The sequence below is a fragment of the Eutrigla gurnardus genome, assembly GCF_963514095.1.
Source record: "Eutrigla gurnardus genome assembly, chromosome: 12".
In the NCBI taxonomy this organism is placed as follows: Eukaryota; Metazoa; Chordata; class Actinopteri; order Perciformes; family Triglidae; genus Eutrigla; species Eutrigla gurnardus.
The window spans coordinates 18,618,410-18,636,440 of NC_139926.1; the positions used below are offsets into that span (position 1 = coordinate 18,618,410).

The 18,031-nt window shown below is 42.9% G+C and overlaps 1 protein-coding gene across 15 annotated transcripts in view; it reads right to left on the reverse strand.

Moving 5' to 3' along the window:
• mcf2lb (mcf.2 cell line derived transforming sequence-like b) overlaps positions 1 to 17,181 on the reverse strand; it is a 33,924-nt gene extending 16,743 nt beyond the window's left edge. For 6 of the 15 annotated variants that reach the window (XM_084022850.1, XM_084022855.1, XM_084022853.1 and 3 more), the window contains exons 1-3: positions 8,808 to 9,423; positions 2,938 to 3,021; positions 1,259 to 1,373 (exon numbers count right to left, since the gene is read on the reverse strand). In XM_084022850.1, the coding sequence (XP_083878976.1) occupies positions 1,259 to 1,373; positions 2,938 to 3,021; positions 8,808 to 9,312 (704 nt within the window). In that variant the 5' untranslated portion in view covers positions 9,313 to 9,423. Of the gene's footprint in view, positions 1 to 1,258; positions 1,374 to 2,937; positions 3,022 to 8,807; positions 9,425 to 11,931; positions 12,185 to 16,358 lie in introns of those variants that run through there. The other 9 variants (XM_084022847.1, XM_084022856.1, XM_084022854.1 and 6 more) reach the window with 7 other exon arrangements.
• Positions 17,182 to 18,031: the final 850 nt, after the last annotated feature.

Consider the following 18,031-nt stretch of genomic DNA (forward strand, 5'->3'; position numbering starts at 1 on the left):
AAATAAACGTTTTGATCTTTGAAAGGGTGTACTTGCATTATTATGCCATTATCATTATATCAGTTGAACATGGTCTCAAAACGGCAATATAATCGCTTATCGCAATAATTTCTGGGACAATTAATCGCCCAGCGAAATTTGTAATTGTGACAGGCCAAGCTGGACATTGTGGAAATACCACTTGTAGTACTTATTGATTAGAACTGATTAAAGTTTCTGTATATCACTTCAAGTAAGTTACCCAAAAAGGCCCTATTGACAAATCGTAAGCATGTGCATTCCTTCATACAGAAGCATGCCTGTAGGAACAGGTGTTCCTGTGAAACACACACACACACACACACACACACACACACACACACACACACACACACACACACACACACACACACACACACACACACACACACACATTCTTAAGGACAGAGCTCTGTTCAGCTGTCTGTATGCATTATTCAGATTCAGAATCGCTGCAGTTTCTATTTTTACGCACTTTGCCAGGCCGGCCATGAAGAAGGAGGGTGGGACAGGCAGAGGGAGAGAGCTAAATCATAAAACGCAAGACTTGAGGAATATATAATATAATAAAAATGTAAAATGTACAGAAAGTGGGACAGGGGATGGCTTTCAGGAAACATATTTGGAGAAAGGGATGGCTTTGGTCTATCCACGTGTACAAGTACAGTCTGCAGACGACTGAGAAAGACCCTCAAATATGAATTTGCTAATAAAAGGAACAACTTTACCCCTACAGATATCTGTGCAATGAGAGGCTCATCCACTGCACAAACCCTCTGCAGTCTACATCCTTATGCAGTGAAACTCCGTGTTTAAGTATTTACTGCCACCTTCTGGTGAACTGCACATACAAAGATAACTTCACAAATTAAAATGTTCATCTCTATTACCTCTCTTTCTTCATTCATCCATTCCCCTTCATCTGTTTTCAGTTCACTGCATGTCTTTGGAGTCCAAATACAGAAAACCACTTTCTACTTAACATGATGTCTTCAATATTAAAACCATGACTGTGGCTCTCAGTTTATGCATAAACCCTCACAGGCTCATCAGCAGTGTTGTGCTGCAGCATCGAGAGGGAGAAAACAAGTTGCTGGTGACACAAGGAGAGCTGAGGATGTTTTTTAAAAAAACTGTTTATAAACAAGAAAGGATAGAAAAAAGGAGGAAAAGTACTACGATTCAACGACACGCACCATTCTCAGATTTGCATGTGACATCAGTCAGTGAGGATCTTTACCTGGGCACACTAGTCAGGTAGGTCAGCACGTTGTGAAACTCTCTGTCCGTGATCTCTCCAAACGCAGGGAATTCTGGGAACACAATGACGGGGCTGCCATTTTCTCCTCTCCCTCCTAGAAAATAAAAAAAATCACAGGAACATTGATACTTTCCACATGAATGTATAGAAATGACAAGAGTGATTTCACGGCATCTCCTTGGGGATGTTAAATATCAGTACAGTATAATATAGGAGGCAAAGACAAAACCATAACTTTCATAATGTCAGTCTCAATCAGTCTGACAACAAGGAAAATGTATTTTGATTTATTAGAATAGATTAAATAAAGGAAGAGTGCAATGAGGAAGAAGAAACTGTTGGCCACATGGGGGCACTGATGTTAAAGCTGTATTTCTGATTAGAGAATAAACTGCAATATCCAACCAATTATTTAGCCTCACACCACTCAAAAAATAAATAAATAAACAAGCAAACAAAAAAAATAAACAGTTTGACAGCTTGATTGTGTTTTTCTTCTAATGCAGATTTTTTTAAATGTAATAATAACCAGTATATTGAAGTCCAAAAGGTTACACAACCTTACATCACGTTAAAGTTTTCAAATCTTAAGGATCTCTCTTTTATTCACTAACTAAATTAAAACATCAGCTTGTCTACTTCCTCTCCTCTGGATTGTGGCGTTGGTGTATGATTTAATTTGATAAACAGTTGCCACACATTAGACATCGGATTGTGATTTAAATATTCTTAAACCCTGATAGGATACAGGAGTAAGTGGGACCCCCTCTTCCCAACAGAGCTCCGCCCACCTCAAACCAGTGAGAAGTGCACCAAAATAAACACAAATACAGGAAAACGGTTGGTGGTTAAAGGTGTGTTTTCATGTCAGACCCCATTACTCATAGATAGAAGCTGGTCTTTAAGAAGACTAAAAAAAAAAGTGGAATAAAAAACAACGAGAGAGAAAAAAAGGTGAAATATGTTTGCACAAAAACATTGGTGCTGATGTAAACATGCTCAGTCGCAACTGTCACACACAGACACACACACACACACGCACACACACACACCCTGTGTGAAACAGCTGCTCCGTCAGCGCATGTGACTGGAATTTCAATCTGTCCGTCTTTTCTTCTCTCATTGCTATAGCAACAGCGAGTGCATGGTCATGGTTTCAACGTCTGCTTAGATATTTGTCTGCAAAATGGTTCCTGACTGCTGCAGCCACAAGGTCACCTCTGACACACACAGAGTATTTACAGCACCAGGAAAGGATATAATAGGAGTCACAAATGTCTAGCACTCGCTGTGAAAGACGCCTCAAATGTAGTGCAGACACAAAACACTGATTTTATCATGTACTGGACATGTAGAGGTCGGAGCTGAGGTACAGATTAGGTATAGCAAGAAGACAAACGTAGCAAAGAGGAAAAGGAAAGAGGTGACATTTGAATAGCAAATCATATCTGCCAGGAGGAAAACATTTCACATTAACTATGCAAATATCAGGAGGATTAGTTCAAATATAAATGATCCCTCAGGTGGCAGAGACGAGATAGATGATTATTAGTGTGCAAATTAAGAAATAAACAAGAGAGACAGCCGACGAGATGACAAACACAAATCCCTGTACGCCTTTACAGACGGATAGACAGAGAAAGGTATAGAAATGTCACCTGAAAGGAAGGCAAACTGCTTTTGTAGGTCAGGAGTGATGTCGGCAGCATGGAGGGGACTGCTGTCCAGCTGCATGATCTCATCTGGAGAAAACAGAGAAAGACAGACATTAGTGACATCAGAGCTGAAGATGTACTTATTCAGTATGGAAGTCCATTTCTCAGGTTGAATAATCAATCTAATTATCAAATTTGTTTAGCACTTTCTATACATAAACAACTAAAAAAGGCAAGCACAGATGCATTTTCTAAGAATTACTACTTCATAAACATTTACAATACATTAAAATTAATATTTCACCCACAAAATGTGAATCGGTATCTCTATATATTTACTTAAATCCATCCAAACCTTTTTCCTCAAGAATTTAAGGTTACACATGGTGAGTAATTACTATATGAATAGTGGGGGGTGAAGAATTCCTTTAATTAGTAGAAAATGGGAGACTTGCTTTTTGATCCCACAGATCTGTTCTGTTGTAGATAACATACATTCATTAGCCCCCCTCACTCCACCGTCAACAGCTCTCCACCCCCCATGAACTCCCTTCCTTAGGATTAAAATAATCAGATTTAATGTTCATTACCCCAGTGGGAGATTGGAGGCAGTAGATGTTACAGGGCATTGGGGGACATTAGAAGTCTAGAGACATTTGGGCCAGGTGAGAGACGCTAGATATCTCCGTATCAAACAATAAAAAACGGCTCCAATATGTAGTGTATGCATTGATTTGTATCCCAGAACAGTTCCAGTGTTACAGTACAACTCAATTTGAGAATGAGAGCCGTGCAACAAAATGCAAAACAGATCAATACAAAAGAAATGTTCAGTTATTTGCTGCAGGATTATAATGCTGCTGCTTTGCATCTCTCTCCCTTTCCATCTGTTGCATCTCTACTCGAGCTGAAAACATGAAGCATTCCCATCATGCATGTTTATTTCACCGGATTCATGAGGCCACCCCCCAACATACACAAACACACATAAAAGCCAGCGTCTCATATCCCAGAAGAAAACAAGATCTATGAGGTCTGTGCTGTTTCACCAGCTTCCTGTCTCATCGAACCAAACAGCCGCCTGTGATCGGGGACAAAGACGTCATAGCGAGAGGCCCGAGGGCAGTATTGGTAATCTGGTACACTTTGGTCTGATGCTAGCGTGAGAAGTTAAAGCAAATTTCAGTATCAATCCTTAGGGCAGTTTAGTGTGCAAACACTGTGCTAAGTTGCCTTCCATTGGGGCAACTGAATATGAGAACCTGAAAAACAACTGCTCAGATACCCGCCACATCTGCAAACTGGGTGGTTGAAGGTTGTGCATAATTTATATTTAGTTCCACCCAAATGGGGCTCTGTAGGCATCTACATGACTGACTTCTTCAGCTCTTTCTTTTCATTTCCATTTTTCTGTGTCAAAGCATTTCTAGCCCACCAAGATGTCCAGGAGAGCTGTAGCCCTTCTGTATGCCTCTTAAGCATCCACAGAGCTGGATGTTACTGCTGTACTTTGGTTAAAAAAAAGGCTGGAACCATGAAAATGCAGGTGGAAACCAACAAAGGATAGGAAAAAGGCCAGGAAAGCCAGATTACAGAGACACTATCCTGTAGACATACGGTAGACTGCAAACTTCCATTTTAGCCTGAATCTGTTGTCTTGTGGCAAATCACACAGAAGCACATCAAATCCATTTTGTCAAAAATTGTATTTAATTTTTTAAATAAAAATAATAAAATAAAGCTCATGACTATTATGGATCAAAAACATTTACACAAGTTTGTATGCAACTTTAGGGCGAGTAAGGAGAAAAAACATCTTTTTTGTCTCCCGAACTGCCACTTCTATGCACGGAATGGAGTTTAAAATATTGCTATCAACGTTTTTTAATGTTGACTCTTTTGACTGCACTCCAATCCCATCTCCTCCAGTTCATCTCAAATTATTTTATGAACATCTACTATTTTTATAGACTGTATTTACTATATTCTGTATGTTCACTTCAGCCCAGGTATCACTCAAACATCAGACCTCTGGAGAAGACGCAGGCGGCCCATTGTGCCCTGTATTATGTTCACACTGCAATCGAACCGCGCTCACTTGGAAATAGCCTCTTACTGGTCTTGGACCAGCTGTTAAATCCACACCACTACTGCATTCACACCTGCCCAAACTAAATGTGAGCTTGTGAGAGCATCTGTAGTCTCAAAGGTATCAACAACTAATACGACATAGATGAAAACACAGTTTGTCCCAACAACTTCTCCCCATCATAAGCACCCAGAGCCGGGCCATTCTAGCCTGACTTCATACTCACTGGAGCTCAGTCCATCTCAAGAGTATCACAAAATATCCACCATCATTATAAACGTTGATTCCTTCTTTTCCTGACTGTCTGTCTGTGTGTCTCCTTACAGGCACAGCCTTTTAATTTGGGCCCTCCTCCTCAGAGTTAACAAACCGTTAACTCTGTTTGGCAACGGTACCTATCAGGTGACTTGGCCTTAGGGTATCGGATACGTTGACGTTTATTGCCCTGCTTTCTATCTCTCTCTCACACCCACACACACAGTTTAAGGACAGGATTCATTCAAGTGGGTTAGTCTGTCATATTCAGTCTCCTGCGCCCGTTAAACCTTTTTCCTCGCAGACCAGCTGGTGCCATGCCGGTTGTGTCAAAACAACATCAATCAAAGGTTTTAGTCACTCAGGGGACTTAAAGGACCACACCAGCGTTTTGCATGTCTATGCCCATCGACGACCGAACTCTGCAATTCTCTTACAAATTACTGTGAGCCATTTTACAGAGCATACCATGTAATTTTAGATTTTAGCTTTCCTACCAAGCCGTAAACATTTTAAACACCGGTCATGTCCCACTTCATGTGGCGTGTCGACCATATGCAATTATATAACATTCATTCGGGCAGACGCTTTTGTTTTAAAGTGATTTATAATAAGTGCTTCTACGGGAACAAAAGCTAAATGTCATCCAAAATAGGAAGTGGAAATAGGAACTCCAGAGTAGTTGCTAAGAGACGAATGAGGAACCTCATGATTGATTGATGTATATAGTATAGTATATATAATAATGAGTCACTGGACAGCAGAGATACTGTATGGGAGATACTATGTATTAAATTCATGGTACCACTAGAAGTCAACTGCTGAGAGAAAGGAGCTTAGTGACATCACATACTTCTCTCCAGCTTCTGTTCACTGAAGCAGGTGGTTTTAAAGCTTACGTGACGGCAGGACACCTCAGAGTCTGATGCACTGATTACACTATCTGACCACGTCCAGCAGTACAAAGACACACACATGTAGACAACGTCTAGATACCACAAATCATACACAGGCTGACAATTGAGTTGGATTTAAAAAGCCTTGTTTATCCACCGTGAGCTGAGGTGCTGTTAAATTACATTCATCATGTCTGTCTTCTCCTCCACTGGAAATGGATCTGCTTGCGATGAGGGCTACACGGGCCCATCTATTATTAATTAAAAGCCTACCTGTGGCTGGAAACACATTATTGATCGTGAAACCTCACAGACTGTGCCAATTTCTGTCATAAGTTTTCCGACCTTCAAGGCATTTTGTATCGATTCACGGCAAACGTATATGGAATATAGTATTCTGTATCAACCTTCTCCTCTGTTGACGGGATAGTATTTCCAGTGACATCTGTAGTTAACATATATTGATTAGGGACAACTGACTGACTGATGTCTGCAGATGCCTTTTTCTTCAATTTAACCTCAAGCAAGGGTGTGTAAAACAAAATAGCTGCTTAAAAGAAGTCAGAAAATAAATGTTCTTAGACAAATGACCATGATCTTTGATCTTTGCAACTTGGTAAAGCAGTGTTGCCGCTCACTGCCTAAGGTCACGAAGCTGCAACTGTGCAGCCATCTGTAGAGTGCTCACAGGGAATCAAGTTCAGAAACCTCCTAACAGTTTCCACTTTTTGACCCAGCCTCACTTACTCAGCCAGCCACACCTTGCCCCCAGCAACTCCCACACATATCAAAACCACATCCCCCCCACCACTACCACCACCACCCAGCCCAGCACTTTGTTTCCAGAAAGAGGCTATTCTGTTACTGAAAAAACCCCTCCTGGAAGAAGAGGCCAGTTTCAGTCACATTTTCCCTTTCCTGTCTATCCTCCTTTCGTCCTACTACTTTCATTACCTATATCCGGACCATCAATCAGTTGATTGTCCCGCCCCCCAAGAGAGGATGAGCCAGTTCCAGATACTACTGTATTTCTCTCAAGAGAGGTCAGACGTCTTTTTTTCCCGATCAAGCATCACTGAGTCACGGATATCTTATAAAGGACATCAATGTATCAATTATGCAACAAAAAAAACAAAAAAAATTATGTATTTATTATGGTTTAGGGGTGGTCTGTGTATATTGACATACAACCCACTTTCTCCCAATAGGAAAACAAAAATGATGGAGCTCACTCATGACTCAAATTACTCTTAGTGTTTATTTAACCAATACTTGTCTGCGTTGTATTACATGGTACACAATTAGAAGACGCCAAAGTATTTGCTGTTTTAACCTTAACTTTAAAATGTCAAATGAAAAATATTGCCTTTCCCTGCCAAACAGATTTTTTAATTAAAAGGATTCATCTTACTAAGAAAATACATTTCCTGAACACAGTTATTATTTCAACGTCTCACACACATAGACACGCATGCACACACACACACACACACACACACAGACACACACACACCACCTGCTGATTGAGGCGCTAATGTTCTTTAAAAAGCTTAACGACGGGGATTAATGTCCACTCACGCTCACGTTTGTGGGAGACGAGTCAAACATTAGTGGGTCAGAGTCACACACCTGGACTGCTTGTCTCTACTGACACAGATTAAACAGGACTAGAGCAGAAACCTCTACTTCAACAGGCCACAAAGAGTGGAAACCTGAAATCATTCTGATAATATTCTGTACTGTACAGAGAATTGGAGGGGTCAGAGCTGGGGGGAGGGGGGGACCCACAAACAGAGACATGGGGGAGGGAAGCAAGTGGGAATAAGGGGCTTACAGTCATAAATAAGGCTGAGCAGTGACTGAGTCTGTGTATAATATCAGGGGTGAGAGGGTTCAGATGAGGGTTCAAGAAGGCAATGTTTAAGGTGATGGTTAACCATTGTGGCGCTCCACCGGGTCTTTAATTACACAATAAATAAATAAGGATAAAGTTTGAGGTCAGAAAAAACAAACAAACTGGTGAAAAGTTGGAAAACAGCAATCATTCTGCACAAATGAATGGCATGCATGGCCAAAGAAACCTGAATCCCTCACCAAAAATATGCATATATATATATAGATCAAACAGACCAAGCACAGCTGATGTCTCTTCTGTTTTGCCTCAAAACCTGTTCAAGAACATTAATGGCTCTGTCTAAATATAAGGCAGTAATGCATCACTCTTGACCATTATCAAAATGGCATCTATACTACATCCCACATAAGTACACAAAACAGGAAACAGATGGACACTGGGCCATTTATAGTTCATATATTCTTCTTCTACTTAGAGTGGATTTTAAAAGAGGGAAAAAATCCGGTGAAAGTTCACAGACAAACGGACTCACGATTACACGAACGACAAAGAAAGTAAATGTTAATGTTTTCCTAATCCTAACTCATTAAGTGAGAGCAAAGGTAGAGTTCACTCAAACAGAACAGGGCAGGGAGAACATGTTGTGTTGAGGTAACAGAACCAAACACAAGAAAAACAAATACTGTCAATACAGTTTGGTGATAGAAAGAAGGGATGAATCACTTTGTGAAACATAAACAGCAAAAGGTGAGAAAATGAGAAAACATCTGAAACCTACCACACAGCCAGTGGCAGCAGCGAGAAAATCTGTAGTATTTCTCCACCTCCTTCAGAGAGATGCGTACAAAACCACCACTCTCCTCTATCGGCCACAAACACACATCCAATGATCCCTCCATCTGCTCCTCTTTGACCTCTTCACTTTGATCGTCCATCTGTACTCCTCTCTCTGCTTCAGCCTCTCCGTACTCCATCGACCCTGGATCAGCCTCCGCCTCACCTTCCTCTGAAGTTTGACTCCCTCCATTTCCTCCTGGACTTTCTTCTCTACGCTCATCGCTGGTTAACAGAGAATCGATGTGTCCTGTAATCGCACACCAGTCCAACTCCTCTCTAACTGGGTGTTCATCTGAACTCAGCTCCGAGTCCACATCCATGCAAAACCCAGAGTCCAACTCCACCTCAACATCCTCCTCCATTAGGAAACCCAAATCTGCCATCTCCTCTCCCCCCATCCTGCTGTTCCAGTCTCCGTCACTCCTCTTCTGCAACACTTGTTCCATGCAGCTTCACAAGAAAAAAAAGGTATCACTGTAACGATTTCTCTCTCATTCTGGCTCCACCTTTCACCAGACGCCACATTAAGCCTCTTACTCTCCGTCAGGCTACAGGTGCTCTACAGCCCGAAGGACGTCACTCAGTAACTGCGGGGACTTCCTATTGCAACCTCAGGTTACCTTCCCTGTAGACAAAAGCAACAGTGTAGTACCCTACCCCACCCTCGCCGCTCACCCAGCTACCCTTTCCCCTCCTCTAAAAAAGACAATTACCTGACCCCTCCCGGTTGAATAGCAATGCCCCCGACCTGCCAATGAATGACTCAGTCTGACCTCTAAAAAGGGATCCAGTTTGGATTCTGTAAGTCTAGTCATAAGCATAAAAAAAAGCCATGCACGCTCAGTTATGTCATGTCATGTTGTACCAAAGTGGTTATGTAGGAACTGCAGCGCCCAGTCCCTTGCCGAGCGCTCATTTACCTAGTTCAACAAAGCTCTCGCTCCCTCGTCTGCCTTATCTCAGGAGATGTGGCCCAAGTACAAAGCCTCCATTCTGACAAGCCCATTCAAACAACTGGCTGCATCCCCATTTAACCATTCACAGACTGTATCCATTCAAAGCCCCTATTCTTGTTTATAAAAGACCCCATTCTTGCAAATTTACTGAAAGACTTAGTTCTAATGAGAACCCTCAAAGAAAGACACTGTTTCTTAGCAGAATGTGGCGATTTAGATTCCATTTCAATGACTTGTATAAAAGATGTATTTCAGTCAAAACAAGCTAATAGACACAATTTAGCACACAGCAAGTGTGTTAAAAGGTTTGGACAGGGTGATGTGTTCATTGTGTGTACATGTATGTCTGCTGTGTGTGTGTTGTGTGGGTGGGGGTTGTGTTTGCTCTATACCAGGGGCAAGCACGGGGTTATCACCGCCATAAACCTCGAGAGATAAACATGGGAGCCATTAGGTTGAAGAACTGCACAGCTCGAGTGGACGGGACGGTCAAACAGCAGGAATGATCGCTCATCAACTCACAGTCTCAGTCTAATTAAAAAGACTGTTTTATTGCCACGCAAAGCCATCGAACGACTACCAAGACTGGAAGAGTGTATCAAATAAACTTTTCCTCTAACTCAGAAATGTACGCAGTCAGCACAAAATGCCATAAAAAGAACATAGGAAAAAAAATCACTCATTGGAAAAATAATGGCTCTTTTACAGTTTTCCTCGTTTTTTTTCTGCCTCATTAAAAAGGTGGAGATTTTTACTCATCAAAGTGTGGTTACAAGTCTGACCGAGTACATATGTGAAACAAGTTGTCTGAAGCCTTTGTGGTTACAGATGGAGCTGCCGGGATCTGATACGTTTCCTCAAGTCATGGTGATTACGCATCAAAAGTCCTCAAGTCAAGTCTTTTTGATTTATTTATACAAGCCCAAATCACGAGTAAAGAATAACTTTAATGTAAATAACTTAAATATGCAAGCAAGCAGACAAAAATATTCTGAAAAGACTGAACTCATTAAAAAAACTGATGGTATCAGTGGTAAGTGGCCCTCAGCCAGTAAAACCAAACAACCGCTAGGTCAACAACATAGTTCCTCTCTTGTATGAACTCACCTCATGGCTAATGATTTAAACAGAGCTGAAAACATTCCCTGAAAACCACACAGCTAGAGGTACAGACAAGCAAAACAGACAAGAAAAACATGCACACACTGCATGTGGAGTCCAAGCATGCCAATGCATATGTACATGCTGTACTGTCTAAGCAGACACACATACAATCCATAAGTGCCATGCACAGCAATAGTGTTGAACAACCTTCAACCAGGGACAGAACAAACATAAATATCAGGAGACAACCTTGGTGAGAGCATAGATATGTATGTTTGAAGAAACTGTAAGGTTTTCTCACAGGAATAAATGCAGGCACACAGATTTTTCTAGACAGAAAAATGGACAAGCAGCCTACCGACACAAAAAGTACCATCCATACGTCTCCTGACTCACGTTGCTTAAGCGGGACCATCTGCATCCCACTATCCCATTGAGAAGTACTCCTCCTGCCTTTCCTCACCATTCTGTGTGTTGGTGAGAAGTGCAAAAGTCCTTTTCTATGCAGCAGGGGGAAAAAAACCAAGGTCTCCAAGTAGCAACAATCTGGTCTGACGGGCAGGCAGGGCACCAACTTGAAAACTCAGCAGCTTTAATCAGCAGTTCCCACTCCAGCTCGTCTGCTGGGAAGGTGCCACGTACTGCGATTCGTGCATTTGCGGAAGAATCTGTTACCGCTACGGAAAAACGTCAGTGCAGCTGCTGAGATCTGTATGTTGGGAAACTGTGGCGGCCGTTTAGGCAGCACAGTCACGCACTCTCACAGACACAAACTGTTGTACAAAGACACACACAAATAGCCCAGGGGGGAGCAAGGGAAGCCCACAGGAAACATTGTGCGTGAGGCTCTGGGCGTGATGCCCTGCAGATCTCTGGCCAGATCTTTGGTCAGGAATATTACACACATACACACACACATATAAGCATGAACACTGGAAAGTTGCACACAAGCATGCTAAGTGCAGAAACACACACACACAGTCTCCTTTCCTCTTTTGGTCTTACCATCCCAGTCTGTCCAGGAGTTCCTGGGGCTGGCAGGATTGAAAGGGAAAGGAGAGCTCAGTCCAGAAATGTCCAGGTTCTGGATCAGATGACTGAGCCGGTTCACAATCCGGTGCGACGCCTCACCACCCTCCCGCAGAATCTCATGCAGAGACATGAGAGCGGACTGCTGGACTCACACAGTGAAACGAACTCTGTCATTCAGAAAGAGACCCCCTCGCTGCACCTGCAAAGCTCCGCTGCACACTAATAGACTCCAGATCACAGCCCACAAATGCAGGCGTGAGAAGGACCTTCTTTGTTGTAATGTGCTGGGTCACTCCGAATCAAGCAGAAAGGCTCTCACACGCATCCGCGGAGGAGGTATCTGCATTGGTTTCCTACAAGACAAGGCTGGTGTCCTCTGCAGTGCCACATTGGGGACTCGAGGAAACAGCAGTGCAGAAGCAAAAAAAAAAAAGAGCTGAGTCACTGTCTGCACAACCTCTGAAACACACCGTGTTCACACTGGAGGTGAGAATGGACCCAGCTCTGCTCTGCACGGACACACACACTCTGATGCACATGCATACCTCGTCGCAAGTGCAACTGTTGACGGATCAAGAGTAGCATAGGTTTCCAAGGAAGGGCGAGAGGGGAGGGGTGGAGGGGAGCAGAGGGCAGCCGGTAGAGCACAAATCCCCTTCTGCTGCTCAGGCTAATTATATTCCTCCACTCCTTAACTAATCTGCTTTTTTCTTTCCCTCTTTCCATCTCCCCAGATCTGTTTATGCATGCATTGCTGGTGAGCCAGACGAGCATTGAAATCTAGAAAACTTCAAAGCACAAAAACTTTGTGGTTGACATAAACAGCTCAGGGTGTGTCAGTAACCCGGGATGGAGGAGCAGCAGACATGGATGGTCCTCTTTGATGGAGTAGCATGCTGGCAGGCTTTTAAGTCTGTATTTGAGTTGTGTGTGTGTGGTTAAAGCTGGCAAGCAAAAGGCAGCTTGCAGTTTACAGGCTTAGAATAGCGATGAGAGAGGAGCTGCACTCTCACATTGATGAGGGAGCTGCAGGAGGAGGAGGAGGAGGCCCATGACTTCGGCCATCTATCTGTTCCCTGTGTGTTAATTCATCCATAGCACTTCATTACCGTTTGTTTTGCTCCCTTACTGAATTCACACTTCCATCACCTGCCTGCACACAAACGCTCATATGTCATGCTGATTGTGGCGGTCCATGAAAATTCTGGGGATCACCAATAGTTATCATAGGATGACACGACAAACTAGCTGTAATGGTGGCGCTAGAGGTAATAAAAATTAGGGGATCACTAAAGTCAGTAAGATTCATGCTCTGGGTATATTATGGACATCATTGCTAAATTTCCTGGCAATATACCAAGTAGTTGTTGAGATATTTCAGTCAAAGTGGTGGCCGCCCGTAGACCCAGTGTATTAGCCCGGCTTAAAACCAGACATTATTAATTCATTACCATTAACGCTACATAAACACATTGTTTCTATTATTTCTAGCTATAAATAATTTAAAGCTAGTATAAACATATTCTAAATAATGTGGCTTTCAAATTCCTATGCAGAGAGTTTACATTTGTTTGACAGATAAAATCAAATAAACATAAATTGAGAATGCTTTTATTATTGCAGCAACAGCAACCTCCCGGGCTCTGGCTACTTCAGGCTACTTCAGACCGCTGCTGACTACTAGCTGGAGACTAAGAGTGACCTGCTCCATCTGGCTATACACCTGCTCTGTCTTTGAACAGCACAGCTCACCTAGGCAGGTTGAATGAACCTTTGACCTCGAGCTAAAAAGGGAACCTGACACCCCATGGTAACGACAAATCTGATATATAAACAACCTTCATTGTTGTGCTTTCAATCCAAAACAATGCAACAGAGGAGGAGATCAATAACAAATGGCTGCGGTCAAGCAACAACCGTGAAGCCCTGAGACAGCTGGGCTGCCTGGATCTCAGGCACTTTGGTAAACCTCAGCTGCTGCTGGGCTCAGCAGCAAATGCACCGCTAGACGGTCTCTCACACACAAGCAGAGAGGTGTGAACACATACTAGCTGTACTCAGCACAAGGAAAAACGCCAACCACAACATATATGTCACCATTACTGCACGATACATAAAACCAGCCCCTCCAAGCATCGCCGGCTGCAGAGGAACACGTTCCTGCAGGAAAAGCTGAGACTTGTGACTCACTGAACTGGATGTGTCTCTTTTAATCAACTGGAAGTAGGTCAAATGCCCAGTTAGAGTTGAGGAGAGGCAGTTTATGATTAGGGCTGCAAGTAATAGAATAATATAAAATCTACTAAATCTACTAAATAAATTAAAAAAAGAATTTCCACACCAGAGCTTAATTACATTACATTCTGTAGCCGTGCTAACACCGTGGCTCTACGGGTGGCACAGACATTCATGGATCCCAGACAATGAGCCTCGTACAAACAGACTTGTTCATGAGTGGCTTGTACGAGGGATATAGAGAACCTGCCGCATTCACACATTTTCAAACTCAGGTACAAACACAATTTACAAGTGGTCCGGACCTGTCGTAGGAGTGAGCGGACTAATTAGTCTGCTGTTATTTTTTTCACTAATTAATTGCATATTTCATTACTTTGAAGCATTTAATTAGAAAACCTGTATAAATTACACTTCATAATTATGTCATTATTATACTGTTTGATTCTGTAAAATTAATTATAGGCTAATACAACTCTATATCCATATAGACGGACAATATCACCATTACTTTAAATTGGCTTTTGATGCTATTGTATAACACTACAACATCTGAAACTGCAAATTATTTGATTAGGTGACTGTACGACCCTTAGGTGACACGGCATTAACAGCAATTTCCACATTAACAGTTTCCTTTATGGATCTCTGAACGCTTGACTTCAATAAAGCACATAAGGCATGTAGCCTTATATGGTATTATTGTGGTGTTAATTATGCTAATTTACATTCATCACGAAGGCAAGCTCCTTTACGCATCATTTTTATGCTGCATTTACAGTTATCTGAAGGAGCGTTTTGCAGAATCTGATATGGCACAACAAAATAAGTCAGAGAAGGTTAAGACTGTTGTATCTTAATGGCCATAAGGTTGACAAATGTGTTTGTCTGGAGAGATGCAGCTCATAATTCTCCTTCAAATCGGTAGTTTGTTCAGTTTTGTTCCTCTAGCTTTGGCACTGCCATGCACCCCTCCTCGCTGAAATCCACCCACTCACTGCTGCCATACTTTCACCATCTCTGGTGCTGAGGAGGAGATGCAACTAGCAGCCACTGTGTGTATTTATGATAACAGCAAGAGCCTCACCAACAAAGAAGATGCAAAGGTTATTCCTCTGTAAACATACCGCAGCTGTACATAATAATAAAACAAATTCCTGGTCTGAAAACTACAAAACCACATGACACTAAATGAGCAGCTGTGGTTTCTCTAAATACAACCAGCATGAATGATCTCCAATGAAACAAATGTAAGGTGTACCATACACAAGTGCATTCTTTGTGGCATTTGTTCAATAAACGCTGTCCTTCAGTCAGTGGTGATAAATCATGAGAATGCAGGAGCAATGTCAGGACATCACTTACAGTCCTGTCAACTAAAATAGGCTTCCAAATAGCTTTCTTTTCCATGAGCCTGTGATGAATGTTCACTGAAAGCAAAAATAAAGGGCCTTAAATGTTCCCTACAGCCGCATTGACTGCTTTTGGCCATCAACACACACACACACACACTGGAGCTTTGCACAAAAGAAAATAGCAGGGCGCTGACAGAAAATCTAAGGTGATGAGATTACTTGAAGTGACACGTTGCGTAATCAGTCCAGAGTTAGGGTGGAGTACTGAGGAACAGCATCGCAACACAAATCAGCCTTTCTTCTGCAGCCTCTGTGTCTTCAGTGGACGTCATTATCTATTTTGATGCACAACCAACGATGTTTTCGCAATTTTACAGACATCACTTTAATGCAATTTAATATTAAACATATTCATTATAAAAGGGGAAGCTTTGCTTCTGACTGCGTTACATATAATTGCAAGCATGGACTGTATAAGTAGGTCTTGTTACGAAAACACAGCTTAATGGTCAAACACCTCCCTAGCTCGAGGCAGACAGCGTGAACAGCTGGTTCGTGCTGCTCTTAAACCTGGTGTGGTTTGTAGCTCATTGACATGATGATCCTGCATTTTCCTTCATAAACCCTTGTTTCACCTTTTATTTGTTCTAAATGTAATCAAAGAGAACCAATTTTGTTTGTTATTGTGGCTGAATACAGATGAGTACCTATATCTACGCTCCAGACAAACATAGCAAGCATAATCCTCTGCAATAAATAATACAATGACCAGGGGATATAGTTGGAATAGAGAGTGTTGTTGTCACCCACCTATGCTTAGAGTGACTGTCCTCAGTCTCTCCAGCAGCTCCCCCAGGGCCATCTCCTCCGTCTTCATCCACAGGATCATCCTCCAAAGGGGCAGTGGAAGACCAGCTGCCCAGCCAACAGACACTTTTGCAGGAAAAAGAGACAGCTTGACTGCTTTTTCCTGAACGGTGCTTTGGAGAGCGGATGATGGTGAGGAGGACGGGATGGTTGCGGTGGCAAGCCTAGCCGAGCAGAAGGGAAGAGGGGCGATGCAGCGGGGTAAACTAGCCCGGGATGTGGCTGCCTGGCTGCCGTCTTGTGCGACACACGGATGCCGGAGGAAAGAGATCTAAGAAAGAGGGGGCGTGTGCAGCTCGGAGGTGCTGAGACGCTTGTGAGAAATGCTCTCGAGGATGGTCCAGAGACGGATGAGGGAATGATGCTGAAGCTGCCACGGCTGTCACAGCCCCAGCTGCAGTGAGGAGTCCTCCGCAGAGGGATGCAGAACGCAGGAACGCCGGCGATGGAGGTGGAGATGGAGAGGAGGTGGAGCAGGAAGGCAGCCTCATTCGCACATGCACGCTCTAGCCTAAGCACACATCATGGTGCAAACCTGTGGAGACCTGGCAGACAGAGAGGGGGAGGGGAAGTGAAGGTCAGTGTTGCAGTTTCACACCAACAGTTGATCCAACAGCGACATCCAGCGTGGAGGCAAGGCATGACGGCTGTGTCACGAAGCAGTCTCATCTACAGAAACAAACACGGTACTACTGCTTGTGCGCCACTGATGATGCTGTATTGCCACCTTGTGACAACACTTGGCTATGACAAAAATGGTGGGGTAACTTTACAAAAGGACACATTTGTTTGTGCTCCTTTTTGGTATCAGTTTGAATACAAAGCTTAAATTAAGGTTTGCTAAAAACACACTGTGAAACATGGAAGGGATTATTTTATTACACCATTATTCTCTGTTTATATTTTTGTCCAGATTCTGCAGGATTGTAGATTAATGGTATGATTTAATATCAAAGTCTGGTTACAGGAGTTGGGTATACTAACCTATAATCCATGTGAAAATAAAATGTATGAAGCACAGAACAAGGTATAAGGTTTTTTTTGTGGCTCCAGAAGAATCTGCTGGAAATCCGAAACACTGCCTCATGTGATGTCACTTGAGTCACCGCCAGGTGGGGCCATAGATATAGACCAGGGGGGTTTCTTCAGTTTTATATCTATGGCTGGGGCTGAAGACTACAAGCATGTAACTACAAACACACAGGGGGTGTTGACTAAGAGATAAGTGAGCTTACCAGACTTCTGTAGCTAGCTCCTCCTCTCCGCTAGGGGTTAGCAGCTCGATGCTACATTGCCGCTGCTAGCATAAAATTAGCCGTCCGCTCGGCGGTCGAGTTGCATTGTGGGTACTGTAGGCCGCAAGTTTTGACAAGGAAGACGTGAAGAAGTTGGAAAATGCTGGTTCTGCTGCATCGCGTTTGATACCTCTGTTCATCGCGAGTCTGACGATGTTAGACGAGTTTAAACTACGCTACACAATCTGGAAAAGACCCGTGTTTGTGGGCAGGTACTCTGATTGGCCGATTAGCGGGAATGAGGCGTGATGGCGCGTGACGATCACATGGCCGGCGAATGACGTAACCTACCTGAACCTATCGTTATACAGATTATTTTAT